At 43.0% G+C, this 22,339-nt stretch overlaps 2 protein-coding genes across 20 annotated transcripts; one reads left to right on the forward strand and one right to left on the reverse strand.

Annotated features, from left to right (window-relative positions):
- Nucleotides 1–7,739: 7,739 nt before the first annotated feature.
- Nucleotides 7,740–19,654, reverse strand: LOC119322998. Of its 11 annotated transcripts, none has more exons than XR_005156041.1 (10): nt 19,542–19,654; nt 18,723–19,418; nt 18,272–18,349; nt 16,519–16,660; nt 11,914–12,149; nt 10,973–11,237; nt 10,814–10,869; nt 9,741–9,857; nt 8,700–8,787; nt 7,740–8,268 (listed from the first exon to the last, which is right to left on the reverse strand). XR_005156041.1 is itself a non-coding variant. In XM_037596552.1 (3 exons), the coding sequence occupies exons 1-3, from the start codon at nt 17,109–17,111 to the stop codon at nt 8,744–8,746; spliced, it is 306 nt and encodes a 101-aa protein (XP_037452449.1). In that variant the 5' UTR covers nt 17,112–17,133; the 3' UTR covers nt 7,740–8,743. The 11 variants fall into 11 exon arrangements, 1 of the variants encoding a protein (XP_037452449.1); XR_005156040.1 differs by having other exon boundaries at nt 7,740–8,284; XR_005156037.1 differs by having other exon boundaries at nt 7,740–9,857; nt 18,723–18,912; nt 19,247–19,418.
- On the forward strand, nt 13,289–20,670 carry LOC119322997. 9 transcript variants are annotated; one of them, XR_005156030.1, is made up of 10 exons: nt 13,289–13,434; nt 13,560–13,839; nt 14,061–14,250; nt 14,360–14,450; nt 14,555–14,932; nt 15,043–15,090; nt 15,187–15,236; nt 15,412–15,466; nt 17,194–17,302; nt 20,412–20,670. XR_005156030.1 is itself a non-coding variant. In XM_037596549.1 (9 exons), the coding sequence occupies exons 3-9, from the start codon at nt 14,236–14,238 to the stop codon at nt 20,440–20,442; spliced, it is 483 nt and encodes a 160-aa protein (XP_037452446.1). In that variant the 5' UTR covers nt 13,289–13,434; nt 13,560–13,839; nt 14,061–14,235; the 3' UTR covers nt 20,443–20,670. The 9 variants fall into 9 exon arrangements, 4 of the variants coding, with proteins under 4 accessions (XP_037452446.1, XP_037452448.1, XP_037452447.1 ...); XR_005156028.1 differs by lacking the exon at nt 15,412–15,466; XR_005156029.1 differs by lacking the exon at nt 15,412–15,466 and having other exon boundaries at nt 14,565–14,932.
- The last annotated feature ends 1,669 nt before the right edge of the window (nt 20,671–22,339 follow it).

The following is a 22,339-nucleotide window of genomic DNA, read 5'->3' on the forward strand; positions in this document are numbered from 1 at the left end:
GATTAGTTAGGCAAGTTATGTAAGAGTACCTAGATTTTCTATATAAGTGTAGCATTTTTGTTTTACAAATTAGCACCTCCGAGATCTAAGGCGACACAACAATTGAGATTGATGAAATCACCACAGGCGCCTCGTAGTCGACAGGAAACATATCTACCAACTAAACAAACATCGCCAGAATTTCTGAAATAAATATAGAAAAATGTTGCATCGGTGTCATGCCTAGTACTTGAACCCTGGTCAGTGGATTCCACCACAAGGAATTTGACCATCTAAGCTATGATCAGTTTGCCACCTTGGCACTAATTAACTGTGTAATTGTACGCATTTGAAGAAAATATCAACATATGTTTTGACATTTAAGTATCCTACGAGGCAATGTAATATGCGGGCCACGTTCGTTTCCTACAGCTGCACCAACAATGTTCAAGCACCCATGTACTCAACAACCGTAAAGTTTCTCAAAAGTCAAATTGCTATGTCTACTTAGTGTATTGCAATAATTCCCACTCAAATGAACACAGTTATTTGTGATATAAAAGATGCAATATCACCTAACTGGCTTGTGTGGGTCTATGGAGAAAACAATGTGTATTCAATTGAAATATCAAATCCCCTCAAAATAGTAATAAAAATTTGAAAGATCAAATCTGATGGTCTCCATGGCTCTGCCATCAACCATCCATCACGGTATGGATTCATCTATGGGACCATCGTCGAGAGTTGGAGACCCACGGTGACTGGTCTCCTGCTCAACCGTCCCCGGCTTCTCCAAGTATGATATACGCTATTCAGCTCTTTTTCTCGCATTTCTTGGACGGAACTCAAGTCCACGGAGGCGCGATAAACTAACATTGTGTGCATGTGTTCTGTCCATAAGTGACTCTGGACGATGACGATGTACTGATGATGAAGAGCGCCAACGGTGGCGCCACCGGGAAGCGGAGTGGTGAGGACGTGGAGAGGGACTGCCGCTACTGGCTGCAGCGCCGCGCGTCCCTGTGGTCGTTTGTGCGCAAGTTTCGGCTGCCCGAGGAGCCACGCCGCACGGTGCACTGCTTGAAGGGCGTGCTCATCGTTGCCATCAAGAAGCTGCCTCTGATGGAAAAGAATACCAAGTTTGTCCAGGTGGCCATCGGCTAAGCCTTCGGCCACATGATTGTTGCTACAAAAAAACATTTGCTGTCGGTGCCATCGGTGTAGCAGTAGATCAGTGTGGTGAGTCTGGTAGCTTTGGGTGTTCTTTTATGGTCGCATGTTGTGTTCATGGTTGTCTGTTGTGAATGTGATGCATCTTTGAAACGGAATAATGGATCAACAAAGTGTTATTGACTTCATATCCACCTGTATCTTCCTGTTGAATCAAACAAGTGAACGGAAGCACGCGTTCCTGGATCGTGTTCGTGCCGAGTATATTACAACCATGTATTTCGCTCGAGTTTCTCCAACAATGTTTGCCTTATTAGGATTCACACATGAAACACCATGTGATCTTAGCGAAAAACTGTCCAAATGGTACAATCCATCATCAATGTGTCTCTTTCTGCGTTAGTCCTCTATGAGTTCCACCATTCCCCCAGGCAGTGGTGGTGTTAGGAATCCAATCATATGTGGTCAAATGAACATTCTGTAGTCATGTGTATATATTCATAAGATTTCTTGCATTCCTTTTTCTTGTTGTATGATGTTTTTGCAAAAAGCCGTGTAGGACTACATGGCTCATGTGTGGCTTCTCCACTGCCGCCACGCAACCAAAGTCGAATGCAAAGGCTATCTTAAGTGTGATGGTCTAAAGAAATTAAAAACAAAAGGGCATCTTCAATGTAATGACCAAAGAAAATTAAAATGATTATCAAGGCACTCCCAAGGCAGTATGGATGTCCATGTGCTTCTTACAGAAGATTAAAATGAACAGAAGTAGCTTGGTTATTACATCACATCACATCCAAGTAAATGTGATGGTACTCCTTTTTATGGCCGAGAAAATAGTTCTCCTATTTAACTGTGACTAGATGAAGCATGGTCATTATTCACAAAAGGGTCAGTCTCCATGCCTGAGTCGAGCAAGGAGTAGAGTTCAGTGGTTGCTACCATAGGCAATGTATACGTGTTCTAAACATAGTTGGAACCACTTTTGTAATGTCACTGACATCCTAGGAACTGTAAGCATCAGGATTTATTATGGTATCAATGGGTTTGTACACGACATAACATCACTATGATGGCAAGCTAAAGATGGAGTCTTGGTCAAGTGGGTGCTAGTGATCAAACTATCATAAATGAGAGAGGGGTGACACACGATATGATAGGATTCTCCTCGTGGGAGAGGTGTCTCTTGCTTAGAAGAGCTCTGTGTAGCCATTGACAAACATCTCTCCTCATCGCCATTGTCGTTGTGGACTGCAGCAGACAGTTGGTAGACATTTCCTTCTAGAGAATGGCCCAACGCTATTTGTATGAGCTTTCTACCATGTATTCGCTTGCTAAAGGACAAAATTCAGTACCACTTGATCAACGCCATCAGCGTAGCAGTAGTAAACCAATGTAGTGAGTTCGGTAGGTTCAGGTGTTCTTTTCTGGTCAAATCCTCTCTTTGTGACCTAGCCACAGACTTGGTAATTTGTATGGTTTTCTTTGGTGATTGTGTGTGGAATGGACCAATGGAAAAACGAATACATAGTGATCCCACTCTATCTGTATCCCTCTCATGCTATAAAACTTGCTGGAAAAAAAACATGTCAGAATGTAGTCAAGAGTGGTCTTGGTTCAAATTCCTCATCGCAAAGAACACAAATATGAAAACAAGCATAAATTACACTTTCAGTTATAAAGATATAAAGATTGAAAATTGGAAGTCAAATGAACAAGCACGGGAGAGTAGAACTAGAATTGTGCAGAGGGTGGACAATGCAATCTCTGGAAAAATCATGCATGCATGGGACAATGGTGGTTCATGGGTTGACAAAATGACCAATACTAAACATGACTATACAAATTGTGTTTTCAAATTTAGCTCAGATCTGTGGCCCATAAAGTGCGTGCACAGGCCACTGAGTGCTCCAAATCCCCTCTCACTTGAGCACGGTCCAAATTAGATTAAAAAACTACAAGATATCACACAGTATATGAAAGGTATTACAAACAATTATAAAATGAGCAATCCTGGCTATTACTTTATACTTGCAAGTCATGATTATGAATTTCTCGTAACAAGGTAGTTTTTCGATGTCTATCAATTTGGATATTTACCGATTATCCTAACTATTTATTATACAAGAGCCGAGCCCCTCATGTCACCCCCCCTAGGTGATTTTAGGTGGGTCCCAGGATTGTTGCTGCCCACTTCCAAATTTCCTTCTTCTCCTCTATATGATGTTGTCGGATGAAGCCTCACGGCTATCTGTTGTCGGTGCAACAGACCTTGGGTATGTTTCCCTGATCGTGCACAGGCACAAGAACAAGATTATGGCCTCAGGCCATGCTAGAGAACAAGAGATCAAGATCTTCAAAGGACCAGCATGGAGAACAAGAGGACCAAGATCAAGCCAGAGAAGCCAGATACCACCAGTAGAAAAGCCTCCCCTACCGGGCAAACAAACTTGGCAAGGGCAGAGCCACCCCCGGAAGAAAGCAACCAAGACATCCCGGCAGGGCCTGCCGGGACTCGCAGAGGAAAGAAACACCTCATCAACCACTCCCCCACAACCCACGTCGTGGATCAGTGTGGTGTCAAGCCGCAAAGTGATTAAGTGGCAACCATTCACCACATGGCATCCCCTTTCTACAGGAAAACCTACAAATGACACCCGTCCTGCGACGTGTTGAACGAGCAGGCGTGGAGCTGGCAGAATAAGCCTGGCAAGGCTTGCCGGGCGAGCAATGATGTGACGTTGAGCAGAACATTCAATGCGCTCTGTCAGCCTGCAGAGTTAGGTATGATATCACTGTTTGATATCTTATCAGTGTATAATGATTGATTTGCCATTGTGGTGACCCCTTAACCTATAAAAGGAGTCCCATGGCAATCGTAGAAAGGGTTCGGCTCACGAGTCTGGAGAGTTAAACGCCCATATGCGCATAGCCACTGCCGCCCCCGCCGGGCAAGTGTATTACGCTCCACCACCATTCTTCCACCATCAATCCACCAAAGCAGGAGTAGGGTTTTACGCCTCGCGGCAACCCGAAACTGGGTAAAAATTGCTCGTGTGATCCCCGCCATGCTGCCCAACGCTCCGCTGCTCTTTGTGCAACGCGACAGTGGCGGAGCTAGACGACTGAACCAGGGTGGGCCAGCAATACTACTGTACATATACATTGATTTTTTTTATAAAAAAAATTAGCATTTCTCCTATGGTATAAACCTATTTCCAAATCTCAGGGTAGGCCATGGCCCACCCTGGCCACCCTCTACCTCCGCCACTACAACGCGACATCCCCCTGCCGAACCGGCAATGTCCCCTTTGGTCCCATAGGTGGCCGTGGTTTCCCGCGACATCTGTGAAGGGGCGTTGAGGCTCCTTTAGGTGGAGGATGTCGAGCAGCGTTTGGAAGGGCAAGTGGTTGGTTGTGGCGAAGGTGCGAGACATGGTTTTGCATGATGCACATCGACGGTTAGTAGAGGTGATTAATGGGAACAGTGTGGCATGGCAGAGGCAGTGCAGGACAACAATTTGGTGATGTCGACCAGCTGCACAACCAACTGAATATATGCGGAATCCCCTTGACATGGTGGGCTCATTTAACCTCGTGCATGGAATCCCCTGCTTTTGGTGCCTCGAGCCGACCATCTTGTCTCCGAGGCACTTCGGTGGAGCTAGCAGAGGCATATCATGGCAGTATGAGGCATTGCTGTGGTGCAAGTGGTCGCATGTGGTGGATTCATTTGGGGGCCGATGACCTTTCCTAGTCTACCACCGACTATCACTTGTGATGGAGGTGCGAGCTGAGAGCACCCCTAATATGGGATTCTGGTGATGCTCGTGACTTTACTTTCTCGCCAGATGGTTCGGAATCTACATCACATGTTCGACGACGGGTCTCGATGACTCCGCATGCGGTTCTTGCCGCGGCTGGGCTGCCTGCTTGTGCGGGTTATGGTTATTAGTCGCGTGGTAATATCCACGTCAAAATCGTGCATGTCAACATATATAGTGTTATTTTTGGTTATGAAGTGGTGGTTCCAACACATATGACTTTGATTTGTTGATCCTTTCTGGATCGAGCAACAAGTCTCAATCTCTGGCTGAAAATTATTGGTCTAGCCTAATTTGTTGTACCTAACAATGAGGTTTTTTCTTTTTGCGGCCTTCCCTTGCTGAAGGCACTGTTTTAAGTTTCGAGGACTTGATCTCGGGGTGCAACCCATTATCTCACAATGTACATGGATCTGAATGTGCTCCTTACGCCAGAATTAAAATGTATGGAAGTAACATGGTTGTTGTGTCATATCAGTTAAAGTTAATGTAACAATAATATTTAAATATGGCCGAGAAGAGAGTGGAACAAGATCATTATTTGAAAAAGCCATTCTTCGCTCATGAGTCGAGAAAGGAGTGGAGCTGAGTGATTGTTGGCATGTGTAATGTCTACATATTCTAACTTAGTTCAAATTGCTTTTGCAGTGTTGCCCATACCTATAGAGCTTGGAAACATCAGAATTTAAGACTGTATCAGCTCGGGCTCGGGTTTTTACATGAAGTAGCATCTTCATGGTGATCAGCTAGAGACGGACTCTTCCACAAATGTGGTGGCTTTGTGTGTTCTTTTGTGGTCGCATACTCGCAGGCTCTGTTCGAGACCTGGCCGGAGACTAGGTGTTTGCTAGATGAGGGTTGTTGTGTAATGGAACTATGGAAGCCTGAATTACTAGTGATCGTATCTTTAACACGCCTTGCGCAGTAGTAGTGGGAAGAAACGCAAGGTTCACGTAGCAGCAAACAAGGCTGAAGCAGAGAAGGTTCGGGTGGAGCAAGTACTACAGAGGGAGGACAGAGGGGTCGCTAACGTGGCCACCTGATTCGCCGGCGGTGATTTGATCAAGCCCAGAGGACCCGTGCTGCTGGATTAGCATGGGACCCATCTGTAGCTTGAGTGCGTGGGGTTTATAGTTCTGTCTTGGGGAAAGGAGCTAATCCATCTCTGATCAGATCACGGAACTAAACCGGCAGTACCATGGCATGGGCTAACCATTCCACCTCCCATGTATCCTTCTCCATCCTCCGATCTTGTATCCAGATCCACCATATTTAAGTAACTGATGCTTAGAGTCAGGTCTCTAAGTGGTGTTTGTAGTATGATCTGTTACATCAAAAGTCAGGACCTCGTCTTGTTTACCCTGGTTCATCTTGTGTGCAAGCGTGGGGCGCAGCGGGCGAAAGCCCTGATCAGATAGGTTGACGGAAGTAGTGGTCGTGCTTGGACCGCGTCCAGTATATATAATGTACCATGTGTATTGTGTTCCAGCATCTTCAAGAGCGTACACTCTATCAGGATTCGTACTTGAAATGCCACTGAATGTTACTGAAAAGGAAAATGTGCAATAGCGTATTCCATCATAATTCTGTTTCTTATCGGTCTGTATTTTTATCATAATCCAAATTAAAGTAACAAGTGTACAAGATCATACATTTTCTAGAACATGTATCACTTTTTGTGAAAAGATATCACTTTTCGTGAGAAAAAAAAGAAACATCACTTGTATAGAAGTTAAGATTATGAGCTTTTATAAACAATGCTGTTTTCCACATGTATTTCCACTCTTCTTAACCTGACTATTTATTGCCCTTAAACCTGATCAATACATATGCTCCTCTCTGTTTTTTCTACCTCTGTCCTTGACGGATTCCATTTGGTCAGGCAACTAATGACAAATGCAAAAGCTATCTTAGAGGTGACCATCTAGAGAAATTCAAATCAAGGCCAATCTAAATAAACTTGAAACAATTATCAGGGATATCTTTGGAAAGTAGATACCCATGTACCCCTTACAACGGGATTAGAATACATAGGAGCAGAATGGTTGTTGCATCACATAACATCAAAGTTAATGGAATGCAGTACTCCTGTTAAAGGGTGAGAAAAGATCCACCACTATTTAAATGTGAAAAGAGACAAGGAACATCGAAAGTGATCTTCTGAGCGCGAGCACACCTGCTCGCGGTATCCATACCGCCCGTTGTCCTCGTGATCCACAAGCTGATGCGAACAGGCCCATGTATTTCTCTCGTATATCTATTGACGAACAGTTCCACTGGCCCACTTCTGTCAAACGGCCACTGCTACGACGTCAACCAAATGGGCTTCGGCTCAGCCGGTCTGTAACGGGGTGGGCCGTCAGCTTGCAGATTCTGGACTACGCTTGTGCACTTTGAATTTCGAATAGGATCCAGAGAGTACTGGGCGCGCGACCTCACAGATGCATGCACTTGTCACAGATGCACACTGCTACGTGCCTAGCTTTCAATCCCGTGCCCCATTCCAGCAGGCAAACATAGCTGGATTACCTCAGTTTTAAAATTCAGGTACCACCGTAACAGGAACCATGCTTGCAATACAGTTGTTTGAATATATAAGTCAGCTCAAACAAGATTATGCTCGCCACTCTGTTTGCACAAGCATTCAGTCAAAAATTCAGTATGCACGCCCGTACTGACAAAAAAAAAAAGAATGCGTGATCATACTGTAAAAAAATTCAGAATACATCAGCATAGTGTCAAAAAATTCAGAATGCATGCCCATGCTGACAAAAAATTCAGAAACAGACATCATCCATTCTAAGCTGGTATCAGTTTGAACATACACGCAGAGGAGTTTCATTTTGTTCAGAAACGAGTCATTAACACGTCCATCAGCACTGCATTACATTCAACAAGCATGCAAACAAGACAGATTTTATAGGAAATCCAACACATTCTCGCCGCACACACTTAGCTACACACAATGGTCTACAGTAAAGAAACGATCAAACAGATAGCTTGGTCAGGGACATTGTGGTCAGTCCTCACATGTTGTTTATCCGCAAATCGCCTATACTCTTTTGCAGTTGTTTCGCCTGTGACATTCAGTGCCACAGTTTGCGCACCTGACCGGTTTACGAACAGGCTTCGGGATATGGCCCCGGTCCGGGCAGGTTGTCCTCTTATGTTCCTGCTGGCGACATATCGTGCAGAACCTTGTCCATTTGTTGAGCCCCTCGTTGGCGCCTTCTCTCAGCTAGTTGTTGGCTGCCCCATCTCCTTCCGCTTTTTTGGTGCCAACAAACCAGTAAGCCTGTTGATGCACATAGCTTGTGCAGAGAGATTAACAATTGAGAAAATGTACAATAAATTTGAGCAAATGTTTCTGTATATTATTTCAAAAATTAACTAGACAAAAAAGAGAAGTAAATATCATATATTCTTAGAATACACAAGAACAGAACTAACCGGAAGCTACCAGTAGCAGGCACGTATTGACATCATGAAGTCAATGAAGTATAGTATATAAGAATAAAAATCTTAGATATTATTACCAGTTAGCAACCAGATAAACAGATCTCCAGTAACAAAATACAGAGCTCCATGACTTAGTTATGCTACTACTACTGATAAAGATCCAATTACATGGTACAACCAACTACTACCGGTAAGGATTCAATCACGTAGTGCAACCAGGAAAAAATATTCATGCTAGTGAAACCTCGTTCCTATAGTTAGTCATACCAAAATAATAGAGTGCATTCTCTTAGAAATGCTAATTCAGCACATCATTTGTAGCCAACCCAAAGTTGCTTAATTAATGTTGTGACACCTGAACGAAAAAGAAAAAGTTATAGTCAAACAGTAGCATAAAAGATTTTAAGGGAATTGGAGAAAGATGCAGAAACAAAGACAATGAAAAGACCATAATTTCTCATTATGCAGTGAGATGTATGCATCGAAGTCATTTTTCATTGAGCTCTTCTGTTAGATGTTTAGAAATAAATTCAATCCGAAGAATGACGGAATTCTTATGTACTGATGCAAAAGGTATGCAGCCCAACACTAAATGACAGATTATATGAAGCCCAAGTCAGATGGAAATGTGAAGGTAAATTAGTTATTTAAATTTTGATACTAACTGATATGAGTCACACCCATGGCAGTCAAGTGTTCTTATATTTTCAGAGGCACATGATAGTTAGATTAGATGCAAGGTTTTGTGCAATGCGTGAGATATATTTCAAGTCACAAACTAAAGTGAGTAACCGTCTGTTATTCAGCCATCCATATTCAGTTATCATGAGCCTATATATCTTCTAATGTAATAAATTCAGCATCACTATCATCATGCTTAGTTATGCATTCTAATTCATAGTCGATTCAAAGACAATGGTGAGCAAACAAGGTCACAACAAGAGCTATCCACATATATATTGTTCCAATATTAAGAGAGCTCTAGATGTACAAAATGGCAAACTGTGACAACTAATTGGAGTGAACTCTTTGCCTCCACCTCTAGCTACCTAATTGTTGCTTCAGAGCACTCATACAATTGGAAACACCATACTTGTATCACACTTCATGCAGATTAGAATCAGAGAAGGCATGTCAATATCACAAGAAATAAATAATTACTAAATCAGCATTTAAATTTCTATACATCTCACTGATATAAGTTTAAGTTATGATAATATCTCAGCTTCATTCAGTCCAGGAACAATAGCTTTTTCCATCAAGCATCAATCAAACAATTTGTGAACAAGTAGGAAAGAATAAGAGTACCACATAGTGGACATATTCATTTACGTTGCTCGATTTAACATCATTGCAGGGCACCAATACAATAACAACTCAGGTTATGAGTGGGAGCCTCACTGAATAAACATATTAGAAGATCATCTGGCAAGCATCATATAAAATAATATGGTCAGGTAGAAGAGTAACATAGAAAAGTACTTGTACTTAGAGAGTTGAATTAATTTCTACGTCCATAGGATGACAAGGTCAAGGCTAATGATTTAACTACTGAAAGTAGGGGAAAATGCATCAGAGCTAAAAGGATCTCAAATTCACCTAGACCTTTTGTGTTAGCATTTCCAATAGAGATGAAGTTGCAAAAGGGGACAGTTTTGGTGCGTGCACCTCCATGGCTGAATGCCATACTGTTCTCTATATAGCTGATAGAAAAGAATGTTATTAGTTCTACAGGTTGGTTTTCTGAAAACAGAAAAAAAGCTCATGGAGTGCCTAGTCATTTCAGGGGTGATCACTATTCACTGAATTGCTTGACATTTCATAAAATAGGAGAACGATAGTCAGTGAGCTTCCTCCAACTTGTAGATTGGTGAAACCAAGTTCCCCTTTGAAAACATGAGAAAACAGAGAGGACAGAATGACTGCTGCCCCCATGGTAGGAGAATCATATGTGAAGTAAGGGGTGGAGATCACTGGTCTAGCAAGCAAACATAGATCCAACTAAGGTGCAAGCGAACGCGGCCCCGGCAATCCAAAGCTGTCGATTTGATGCCTGGGAGGCAAATCTTGGAGAAGGAACCACGAAGACGCCAAAAATGTGAGATGGAACACTACTTGCCAGTTCTGATAGCCTATCAACGACCGGCTGCCGATCTACAACCTTGTGTTGTTGCGGTTGGTAGTGGGTCGTCATCCATATCAACGGAGATGTGCTGGCAATGCCATGAGGGCTTAGGGAGATTGAGGGAAGGGCATGGTGGAGGAGCAATGTGCTTGTGGGAAAGCCAGTGTGTTGTCTGCCCATATGTCGGAGACAGCGAGTGGGTGTGTTGCTCACGATGCTCAGCTATGTACCAACCATTGCTTTTGAGCGGAGATACCTTATTAATGCAGGGCAGTCATGGCACAATCTACTATTCTCCACCCCAGCTTTACCCTGCAAAACCATATCCAGACAAGCACAAACGGGCCAGGTTCCATAAACCCCAAGAGCAAACCAAAATTAATACAATTAATCCATGATGGGTACAAATGCATACCGCACAGCCGCAAACAATTTCCTGCATGCATTTTGTCCTCTCCACATTCAGTATACTCTTCCTGTATCTTATTCCAAATCAATTCTCCCATGAGTAGAGATTGGAAAAATCATAGGCCTCCCCGAGTGTGTCAAAGCTTGTACCCAGTGCAAGCACGATTACAATGTCACCCGGTTTGTCAGCGAACCCCCGTATTGCCTTCTCAAGAGCGTTGGGTCGCCCAGGGCAAGGTGCCCTTCCTGGAGCAGCAGTTCCAATCCTAACCCTACAATATGATAAATCAACCTGTTATCTACTTTCATTTTTTCACCAGTCATGACCCCAACGATTCTGTCCAGATTAAGCTTGATTATTTCAAAGCTTTTCCAACTGAATTCTGGTATTTATTCGTTCATATCACAATCAAGCATCACAAAAAAAAACACAGTTATGCCCTCTTTTTATTCATCTAGTCCCTACTAGCAGCTCTAGCACTGGTTTCGATTTAATTTATATATAACAATTTTAATTTCTCTACGAGTTTCATTTTTCTGAATTTTGTAAGTGTAATCTCTTGCACAACTAACCAACCTATCTGCAACTCAGTTAATTCAATTTATAATTCACCTGAAAACAGTGTACAATCAAAAACAGACTGCCACTGTTGTGCCTTTTGTTTTAGCATTTAAGTATGTAAATACAAGTTTCAGCTCAGTTTTGCAGTCAAGCATCCACACTGCTATGTTTTCTGTTAATCATGAGTGGGTCATAGTATCTTCAGAACAGGCTAGGACGAAAGCACACATAGCTTTCGGGGAAATCTGTATATAACTATTCTAATTTCTCTAGGATCTACCTATTCCTATTTTTTGTAAGATCTGCAAGTCAGTTCATGCGACTCCAAGTACACCTAAAATCATATAAAAAGTCTTCAATCCAAACACCAGTAGCCAATAGATTACCTGCGAGTCCAGCCTGCTCAGATGCTTGTGGCTCACCATCCCCATGCGCTGCTATGAGCCCCCCTTCCACCACACACATCTGCCTATCGGCGCTGGCTGTCTCCATGGGGGGTAGCTCTGCAGTCCCTATCGCCACCGCGGGGTAGTGCAGCGGCTTCATTGGAAGCTCATTCTCATTGACATCTACCATCACGGCGGTCCCGCATCGGCCAAAACTTGGATCAAGAAACAGAACCCTTGCAAATCCACAAGCAGAAAAATACGCAATCAGGATTCGGGGGAGGGGGGTTACCTCCTAATGGGCTGCATCAGGAACTCCATACGGATAGCGCCGCCGTGTATTCCTACCCCCGCTGATCTCCGGTGCTCAGGGTTTCACCAGGCGTCAATGGAGATCCAAACAAGTGTGGCAAGCGGTGGGAGACAGCTCCGCCTTAGTCTCACTTGTCATTTACTAGCCTGCGCGCCGCCGCCTGCCGGAAATCCAACTACTTCCTGAGCTACGGGTCAGGAGAAGAACACGGTCCTGAGCCACGGCTCTGATGACCTCCCGTCACGGTGGGATCTGCGCGCTTCGTCACCGGCGCGGCGTACGCCATATCCCTCTACCGTATTTCCTGTTCCCCCGATTAAAAAACGATCGACTGGTTCCCTTGGTAATTTAATGCTACACATCTCGATGACATGCCCGCCGCCCAGACACCGCGAGCACCTGTGCTCGTGACAAATAAACAATTCTTCGCATGTGGTCTGAACAAGGAGTCGAGCTCAGTGGTGGTTGGCATACATAATCTATACAAGTTTTACATCCCTTTTGCAATGTTGTCACAAACCATACACGTCTTAGGACTTGGAAGCATCTAACATATGAAGACTGCTAGAGTACCCGCCTAACCAGGGCACCTGAGAGCGCTAGCGATTCTGGATCGAGCGATCGTTTCACCATCGTACTGTTTTTACCGCTGGCAGTCGTTGGGCCGTTCGTTCTGGTTGCACATAGCCAATTCCATTAGGAGTCAATGACATGTGGGACTCATTGAGTGTAGGCCCAAGCAATGAAGTGAGCTTGTCTCCTGTTCTGGGTACGAGAAAACCCGACGTGCGGAGTGCGCGGTGAAAACCCTAGCCTCCAATCCCCTTCCTCCCTCGAGCCCCGCGCCTCCACCCACTCGCCTCTTTTCTCATCCACCGCCTTGCACGTCCTCCTCCCCTTCACTTCTCAAGCCGCGCCGCCAACCATCTGCGCCCCACGACGACGACGACTTTGCTGCCACCCCGGCGGCCGCGGGGCGCAGCTGGCCTTCATGGGCCGCATCATCGCCACGCTCGACCGCAGCTACCGCTAGGGCCACTCCCACGCGCTGCTCGAGTCGCCCGCCGGCACCGGCAGGTCGCTCTCCCTCCTTTGCGTCGCGCTGGCCTGGCAGCGCCACTGCCAGCTCGGTACGCCCCAGCCGCCAACCCCCCTCCTCCACGACGACGCCTTCATCCCTGGCAACACCCGGCAGCAGCCCACTACTGGTACTACTACTTTCCCTCTTCTCTTTCCCCCATCTCTCTCACCGGTTCTTGGATTGAGGAGGCGCTGCTGCTCGTTCTGGCTTGGTTTGCTCATTCCCATGGGTGTCCCGGTTCTTGATGTTCAGACATCCCGGAGAAGGCGGCGGCTGCCAAGAAGAAGAATGCGCCGACCATCTACTACACCACGTAAGATCTGCTCTCAAATGAACTGAAATGATGGGGCAATCTTGCCAGCCAGGTTTCTTGGCTGCTTGTCTTGAATCGATTAGATGAATCCTGATTGATTTCATTTCCCTTCAAAAAATCCTGATTAGTTTCTTGGTTCCATTGTCTATCGGTTGCGGGAGGACGCACTGTCAGATAACCCAGGTGGTCATGGAGCTGTGCAAGACGATGGCCATCTTGGTAGCTAACATGTTCTCATCTCAGTGCACCTCCTGCCTCTTTTTTTCTCATTCAGAAAAGGAAATGAATTATTCAACCAATGTTAAGTAGAAGTGGCAAAACTGACGCCAAGCCATGTATTTAATCATCATGTAGTAGTGGGTGTTGAGGGGGGGGGGAGGCTCCAATATTCCGAATTTAAAATGCATGTAGTTTAACCAGTCAGTAATCATGCAATGCAGGCCTCAAGGAAGCACTATTGCATCAATAAGACCGTATGCATGGCTGAGCCAATTGACGAGGAATTGTGACATACAAGACACATATATTTACTAATCATTTGGGTTCTTCATTGTAAACCATTTAGTGAGACCTTTTCTCCATCAGCAAGAAGCTTCTAGATGACAAAGTTCAAGGATGCCCAGAATTCAAGTGAGTTTTCCTAGCTTCTTTCACGCGAAAACATATTTAACCTTGAGCAAATTCCCCCCTTTCCCTACTAATAATGCGAGGAGAAACATGTATTGGCGGGAATGTACAGAAACTGAGTCATCGTCCATCCCTTCGGACCGATGGCTGCTATGAAGTTCCTGATATTGAGGATCTTCCTAGGGTCGGAACACAAGTCAAAGGTTTGTCTATCTCTTTGTTTACATAGATTTTCCATGAATCCTGAGGCACACACTATGCCACCACTGAATTCTGAAATCTATTCTAATGCCACCTTTCTTTTTAGTTATTTACAGGATGTCCATATTTTGTTGCACAAACCATGCATGGCAAAAGCAGCACAATTGATTTTCTGCCCATATAGCAACCTAATTAGTCCAATTGTCAGGAGAGCAATGGACATTGATATCATTGGCTCAATTGTTATTCTTGATGAAGCGCAGTAAGCCCCTGAGTCTGCAGACTCATGATTCTTTTTTAGTGTCATTCAATGGTTTCCTTAGTTGCAAGACAACGGCTCCGTATGTTACCGATCCGGTGTTGCTGTGCGTGAGGACGGACATGGGGAAGGTGCAACAAGGCAGCGCTCAAGTTGCAGTGGAGTGGAGTCGACCATCACTACTGACCGCTGCTCGGCGATCCTCGCCCCTCACTCCCCATCTAGGTTGCACATCTTTGGCCTTGCCATCTTCTTCCTCCCAGTTTTTCCTCTTGATTTCATAGGTTCTTTGAAAACCTGATTTTGATTTCTTAATTTATGTTTTTCTTAACAAGATGTGGTTAGGAACTAAATCGACAAGCATCGATATTTTTGTTAGGAAGGTAACACATCTTCCTATACTATATGTTAGTGTGATTCTGTTGCTTTCTAAACCCAATTTATGTTGCTTCATCTCACGGACGAGGGGTCGGCTACAGGAGCGCTAGGAGCCTAGGAGTGGAACACGATTTCCTCGAATCTAGCCGAGGTGCTCCTCTCTCTTTGCTTTTACTTCCTCCATTCACATTTACTTATATGGCTCTGTTCTGTTTGTGATGTTCCCTGCTTGGTTTGGCTTCCCTTGATTGATGCTAATTATTCTGTGCATTTTCCTGATGGAAGCTGCATTTTATTGACCTTTCCGTATTGTGAATGCTTTGTAGATTGACATTATTGAAGCAAAGACCATGTTTAAAGAAATGCTACAGATGGTCACACGTGAGTAGGCGTCCTGATTAGGAATCACATAACTAATTAGCCTTGGTACCCCAACCCAATATATTCCGTTAATCAGTTGTTAACATGGATACACCGAGCCAAATTATTTATGCTAGATCGGTTTGTGTATTTTCTTATGATAGTTAGATTCAAGCTTTGCCTGTTGTACTTTGGATAAAATGTGATGTTGTCCTGTTGAGATTAAATATCCAAACTACCATGTACAAAACTGTTAACATGGGTATATTTTAGCTCGGACTAAGAACAACTATATGTGGTTAGCATTGGTCTGTATACTCAGTTACAAAATTGTACATATGTTCCAATAACAGTTTATGAAACTGGAGTTGATGGTATTATACTTTATTTTCTGAACATATGGAACTTTTAATTAAGGAATACATCTGAGGAGTCTTGGCAATGGATTTGGCCTGAACAAGTTAAACAGTGAATATTTCTGATCCATAGTGTAGAAACCTCCTTTGTTTGCTTTGCATAGATATTGATCAATGCATACTTAGAATATTTTGTGAGGTATCCTGATTTGCATCTCACGGGCTGCTAGAGCTGTTCAAGCGGTTGTGTGCGTTCTACTTTCGGTAAATTTGCTATCTATATATTTTGTACTTCATTTAGTTTGAATAGGTATCATAACAAGGCTAGGTCCAGTAACTATTTATTTGCCTTTTTACTTAATGCCCTAGTGCTCACGGTTTAATTGCTATAGTTGCTGGAGCCGTTGGCCATTTATACATAATAGTGTATACATTTATAATGTCGATCCTTGCTCATGGTACACCTTTCTTGGTTTTCTGGTGTCAAGAATTAGCATATTAACCATGAGAGTAGGCCTTGCATTGACCTCACTATTGACAACAGATCCGACTAAAATCACCAACCTGATCTTAACGGTTATACTATGGGTTTTCCTTAGTTGACCATCTACTGTTCCTCATGCAATTAAAAAAACTCTTGCAACTGTAGTTTTATTGCTAACTAAAGGGATTCAGTTGACTGTGAGAGCAGAGCATAACAGCAAGAGGGGAACTCACTCCTCAACACGGCGACTTGCGCGGGCGTGAGCTTCGTCCCGAACCTGCTGATGGCGTTCTTGTAGCTGTAGACCAGAGTCGCCTCAGCCTTCTCTTTGCTTGGAAAAGAACCCATCGTAGACTTCACCCAGCCTTCTTGTAGCTGTAGACCATCATGTCATGTAATTACTTGCAGAACAACTATATTGTTTTATTGAGATTGTAAAGTGGAAACGGTAGAACTCTACAACTTCTCTGTTAGTGTCGTTTGATTATTTACTTTCTCAAGTAGTCTGGATATAGTGTCATCGAGGTATTAAGTATATGCACAAAGATATGCAAATTTTAAAAATGGCTATGGTATCCCACATTTGTCAAATCCTCATATGTTGTTGGTTGTTGGTAGTCATGCTTATGTGCATATACACTTTATTAAATATATACATGTCGTACACACCCAGAAAGCTTTTCTGAACAGACTAGGCTTTTAGTACCCCGTTTTCTTTGCAATGATTTGGGTTTCTTCTTGCTTTCATTTTTGCCTCTCTTCTCTGCTGCAGCTCCGCTGGTTCTTTGTTGTTGCCGCACTTTGGGTTGACTTGCCATGGAACCATTTGGCTGACGTGTCTCCATCACCATTATTTGCTATGTTTTGGATTTACCCGCTCCCTGACTGCTGCATTTTGCCTCCTGTAGGCCTCTGCTTTTTTCGTCATCTTCCATCGGTCCAAGCTGCTATTGTTCACTCCGTCGGCTTGCAGTTGCTTCTGGAGCGTGCTTCAGATTCATTGTGCCTCCTTCCAATGTAAGTTCTCTTTTGCTTCCACTGGCTTTGCATATGCATGTGTGAGATTTTAATTTATAGAGTCCAAACGAGAACAGAGGAGAAGTGTGAAATAGATAGAGTTTGTGCTGAGAAGTTCATGGCCAATTCATGCAGTATTGGCCATGGCTACATGTTTGTTAGTCATTTGGCTGGGTCAATCTTATGTAGGGATTTTTTTTCGTGAATGAAGGATATGGTAATAAGAAATAGTAAGTGTAGTTCTGGCATATGTACCTGCACATTTCTTAAGAATCAATCGTAGTTGTTCTTCAATAAAGCATTCATGGAATTTCATTTCCAGTTTCAAGTATTAAAGGAAATGGTGGATTAAAGAAATAAGATTTTACTTTTGTGGCATGCAAATTTAAAGAAATAGGTGATAATGTTGAATTACTTCCTTTCATACTTGGATCTCGCTAGATTATTTATGTTCCATTGGATTAAGCATGAGATTATCTTTTGATAGTTTTTTTGCACTTGCTCGACTAACAAAGCTTGCACCTAGGAGCAGGTCTGGTCCATGCTTTAAGGAGGTTAAGTTTCAGTAGTCCAGAGAGTAATTGCTAACATTGTTGAATTTGACCACCATCAGATAAATGTTTCTGCTGAAGTGGTAGCCAAGACAAACGCAGTAATCGAATCAAGAAATTAGATGATAGGACCGAAGATTGGGGACAAAATAACTCAAACCAACAGACCAACCATGAGGGTTCTATATATACGACAAACGAGTAGTTGACAAAATGAGGTGAGATGACAGGTAAATCAGAACTAATGGAGAATAATGCATAAAAATGTAACTTGGGAATAATGAAAGAATGATGAAGATATATTATCTTGGAATCTCAAAGACATTTACAATTGCTGCATGCAGAAAAGTTCATTTCATAACAGTATGAATAATGTCAAACATTTGTTGCCATCATTAATCAGATAAAAAAATTATACCTCCAGGACGGGATAAAACCGGGACAATATCTATGTTGATTCTTCCCCTATTCGCCCTTTTCTGATACCACGTTTTTTCTGAAAATTGTAGAATTGAGTGAATAACTTGTACTGTAATATAAGTATTTAAAGGCTATATGTTTGGAAGAACTAATACACATGTAAAATAACGCAACGGGTTACTTTACGTATTTCAAATTTCATGAGAACATAGGCAACACATATTATTCACTGCGATCATATCATCGGCAGATAATCTGGCCAACTGGGAAAAAGATCTCTTACTGAATTAGTTATAAAACAACAAATTAACAACTGACTGATTGTAGAACTGAAGCAATAAGCCTCTAATGCAGAAATTCTTAGAAATAGTGTACTGTACATTATTGCCAGTTTTTATATTCAATTGTCATATCTGAATGTAGTATGCTTAAAATTTTGCATATGCTACCTGATTAGTTAGTGTAGACATGAGAGGCCTGCACTTCTTGTTCCATTTTAGCTCTTGAGAATCACATGAGACTGAACTCCTCTTCAATAATAACTTCTCCAACATCCTTTTTTATGAAGGAATACATCATCTTCGAGAAGATATTGTACCATGTTAACTCTTAGATTCACTCACAACCAGAAGCAACAATCTAGAGCAGAATAATACTCAGTTAAATCAGCTTATCTAACAAAGCCCAATAACAGAACAACTTATGAAGTGACTTGAAAGGGAACATTCATGGTGATTTCTCAGTGAGGGACACATTGTGAAGCTGTCCACAATATGTGCGATTGCTATTAGTGCCAAAGGTTATGTTGGTTGATGAGCTTGAAATTGTGCTCCATAGAAAAGGGTTGGCCCCTGCACTTGCTTCATTTGCTTTAGGCACAGGTTGCGGTGGGGTGTCAGCTTGCTTCCCATAATGTCTTTTACTGACAACAGTTCCTTTGGTACCAGTTCTTTCATTCTTGAAAGAAACTAACCTTCTTCTCTTTGGCATAGGTGCTAAGAAAACTTGAGGTTCATGATTTGCTCTTGGATCAAACTGAAAATTAATTTCAGTTAAAGAATTAGTAGCATGTATCCTCTGATTACCAACAGGGAAGAACTGCTCCAGTCGAAGAGCAGACATTATTCATTGTGCCAACAGACTGCCTGGAAAGGAAGAAATCGTATGAAGTACATCAGCACCCATCTTATCACCAGTTGGGGGATTGTTTTTTCTCTCCTCGTCAACAAAGCTTGCATCAGGCAGTCGGGTCAGAGAGAGAGACTTACCTGGAGCTGTACAATCACACAGGAGAGGGTGGAGGGCTCATGGCGGCGGCGAGGCAACAGGAGGAGGGAGGGGCCCGGTGTCGCCGACGAGCATGCCAAGCTCGAGCGCCTCCTCGAGCACTTAGGCGACTGGATTCGAAGAAGGAGCAGGGCAGAGGAGAGGCGTGGAGTCCTGCGCCTCCGCGTCCGCCTCCGATGGAGCCTAGAGCGCGCTGACACGAGCATGCCGAGCTCGAGGGCCTTCTCGGCCACTTCTGCGGCCAGATTCGACATGAGGAGGGGGATCAGTGGCTGTGAATCTCGCTGACCGCTGGCTATGGAGGGAGGGAGCTGGTGATGGGAGAAATGGGGAATGGGGGAGATGTGACGGGCGGTGGAGAGGATGACTGCTGGTTTTTCAGTACTACTGTATTAGGAAGTGACAAGAGCTTGTCAATTAGTGGGAATGGATTCGTAGGCGGTGGGAATGGATTCTGGACGGCTGGACCCAAACAAATTTTCTTTATCTTCTAAAATAAAAAGAATCGATTATTTCTTCCAAACAATCCATTATATTTTATCAGACGTGCCTCATTCACCTGTGTGGGTGCGATTTTTCTTTTTTCAGGGCTTGTTACAGTCATGACCATTTGATAACTTTAAAACTATATTATATAACTATCTATAAAAATGATAAAAGAAATTATGTAATATGTTTAAGTTCCGTAATTATGTAAGTTATCTTGCGGTCCATGGACGTTAAATTTTAAGGAATACTTCACTGGAGGTATTTTGTTTGACACTTCTACACAAGTATTTTTTGTTGTGTATCATTAACTTATTTTATGTTGTATCATTATTTCAAAACTAACTCTGGCTATTACTTTACAGGATCATATGCCAGATTTCAGAACAAAACTAGCTATCATTTAGTGGACTCGAGATTGAATGGCGATGATATAAAAAACTGAGACTTGAAGATGACAGAAACAACACAAATTCCAACGGATTGTATGATTCTGGATAGACCTCTAAGAACATGGAGACAACATAGATCTCACTGTTTATTTATTTATCTAAGGATGTTAAATTTGTTACCATATGTGTTTACCCACAACCAAATCAAGTAAATTATGGATTTTCTTTTCAATGTGCACATGGATTCAGCGGGTCTATGGGTCCACTATTTCATAGTAATCCCTAGGGAGCTGGTGGGCTGTCAAGTTTTTGGCCGATTTCATGTTGAAAAGCTTGACCTCCCTAAACCAGTCTACTTCACACTTAGGCTTGAGCAGGGTGGATATATGTTAGTAGTTGAGTTTTACCCCATAAAAGAGGATCTATGCGTTTCATTGGGAGTTCGGGACGAACTGCGCTATCAAGCACCATATCTAAGAATGGGATCGCAACAATAAATCATGCAGTTGCTCAGGCCATTGGGTTCATAGAACACAAAGAGCATATGGCACTTGGGTGTGGTTAGGTCTCAATCGACTGAGACTTAACCAATTCTCAGTCAAGTGACATAACATTCGAAAAAGAAAAAAAACTATTTTTTTGCACAAATCTTCACATAAGATCCCACTAATATAGCATCGACTGAGACTTAGTTAAATCTTAGTCAGACTGAGATTTAGCAATGCCAATCACTTCTAGGAAGATCAAAAGGTAAATGTAAAGATCACAAACAAGCTTCTCACATTATCAGACGAAGTGTGTGTTACATCAAACAAAATCCATGATCGATCTACCTTGAACCATCCATGATCGCGCTACCTTGGACCCTACTGCTTCAATCACTATCTGTAATCTCAAATAGACTCTTTTGGAAATTCATGATGTTGTGGTTTCGCTTCAGAGCGACTAATGTGGCATGTCTTTTATTGCAGAAGAAAGGCATAGGATCCAGACTCAGATTCAAGCTGCGTTGAGGGTTATGCTAGAGACATGGGTGATGGCTACAACAACTATGTGCGACCGTAGGCAGCGGCAGAGACAGGCCCCAGGCAGCCCGGGCGGATGCCTGGGGCGTGAGGCTGATTCGCTTCGTATATTGTAGAGAGCACTATAGCTACAGTGCTGGGAGGCTTCCTGGGCCGGTCGGGGGTGTGGTTGAATCCTGGCGCCGCCATTGACCGTAGGCATGCCTGCTTAGACGAGGAAATCATGTTCGATACTGCTGGGACATGTACGATGACTCTACCTAATACCACCACCTTCTCGCGTATTGGTCCTTGCTGCGAGCAAGACAATGCATCTCTTGCCTCTGCTAATATAGCTTACATTTATAAAGCCAATGTATGCCATTATCAAGTGATCTGAATATCTTCTTTTAAGCTACCAAGTACCATGTAATGGAACATAAATATCTATTAAGTTAGTTCTATATCAATCTCATATGCACTGTTTGAATACTCGGCTCGCTAAAACTCAAAGTTACTAACAAATGCAAAGTTTTCTGTTATAAAAGGTTTAGAATCATTATCGTTGATGCTTAAATTTGGACCTTGCACCTTACTTGGGTAACATAGAGCCAAATAGCACATTGTCCAAATACACGTTCAAAACACTTCAGGTTTGACATGGTCTCTATCCTTGATCAAACATAAAGTTACTAAAAAAGGCAAATATTTTCAACGCGAACATGATTTCAAATGGGTCTCTGCGCCATTTGGCGCACCGGGTCATCTAGTCAGGATTTAAGATTGCATCGTCTCGGGTATGTACATGAAGCATGATCACCATGTTGGTAAACTAGAAATGGAATCTTCGTCAGGTGTGTCACTAGTGCAGAACCGGGCTATAGCCTCGATTCGTAA

This window comes from Triticum dicoccoides, chromosome 6B (genome assembly GCF_002162155.2).
Source record: "Triticum dicoccoides isolate Atlit2015 ecotype Zavitan chromosome 6B, WEW_v2.0, whole genome shotgun sequence".
In the NCBI taxonomy this organism is placed as follows: Eukaryota; Viridiplantae; Streptophyta; class Magnoliopsida; order Poales; family Poaceae; genus Triticum; species Triticum dicoccoides.

Excerpts from the sequence above, each read along its gene's own strand:
- LOC119322997 (XM_037596548.1), top strand. The coding sequence starts at position 14,324 with ATGCGAGGAGAAACATGTATTGGCGGGAATGTACAGAAACTGAGTCAT. Across the intron at positions 14,451-14,749 it reads GGTCGGAACACAAGTCAAAG|TGTCATTCAATGGTTTCCTT; the intron begins GTTTGTCTATCT and ends ATTCTTTTTTAG. Across the intron at positions 17,303-20,411 it reads TCATTGTGCCTCCTTCCAAT|GATCATATGCCAGATTTCAG; the intron begins GTAAGTTCTCTT and ends ATTACTTTACAG.
- LOC119322998 (XM_037596552.1), bottom strand. The coding sequence starts at position 17,111 with ATGGTTCCATGGCAAGTCAACCCAAAGTGCGGCAACAACAAAGAACCA. Across the intron at positions 16,661-16,991 it reads ATCATTGCAAAGAAAACGGG|CTACAAGAAGGCTGGGTGAA; the intron begins GTACTAAAAGCC and ends GATGGTCTACAG. Across the intron at positions 8,788-16,518 it reads GCAAGTCGCCGTGTTGAGGA|GTGTCACAACATTAATTAAG; the intron begins GTGAGTTCCCCT and ends TTTTTCGTTCAG.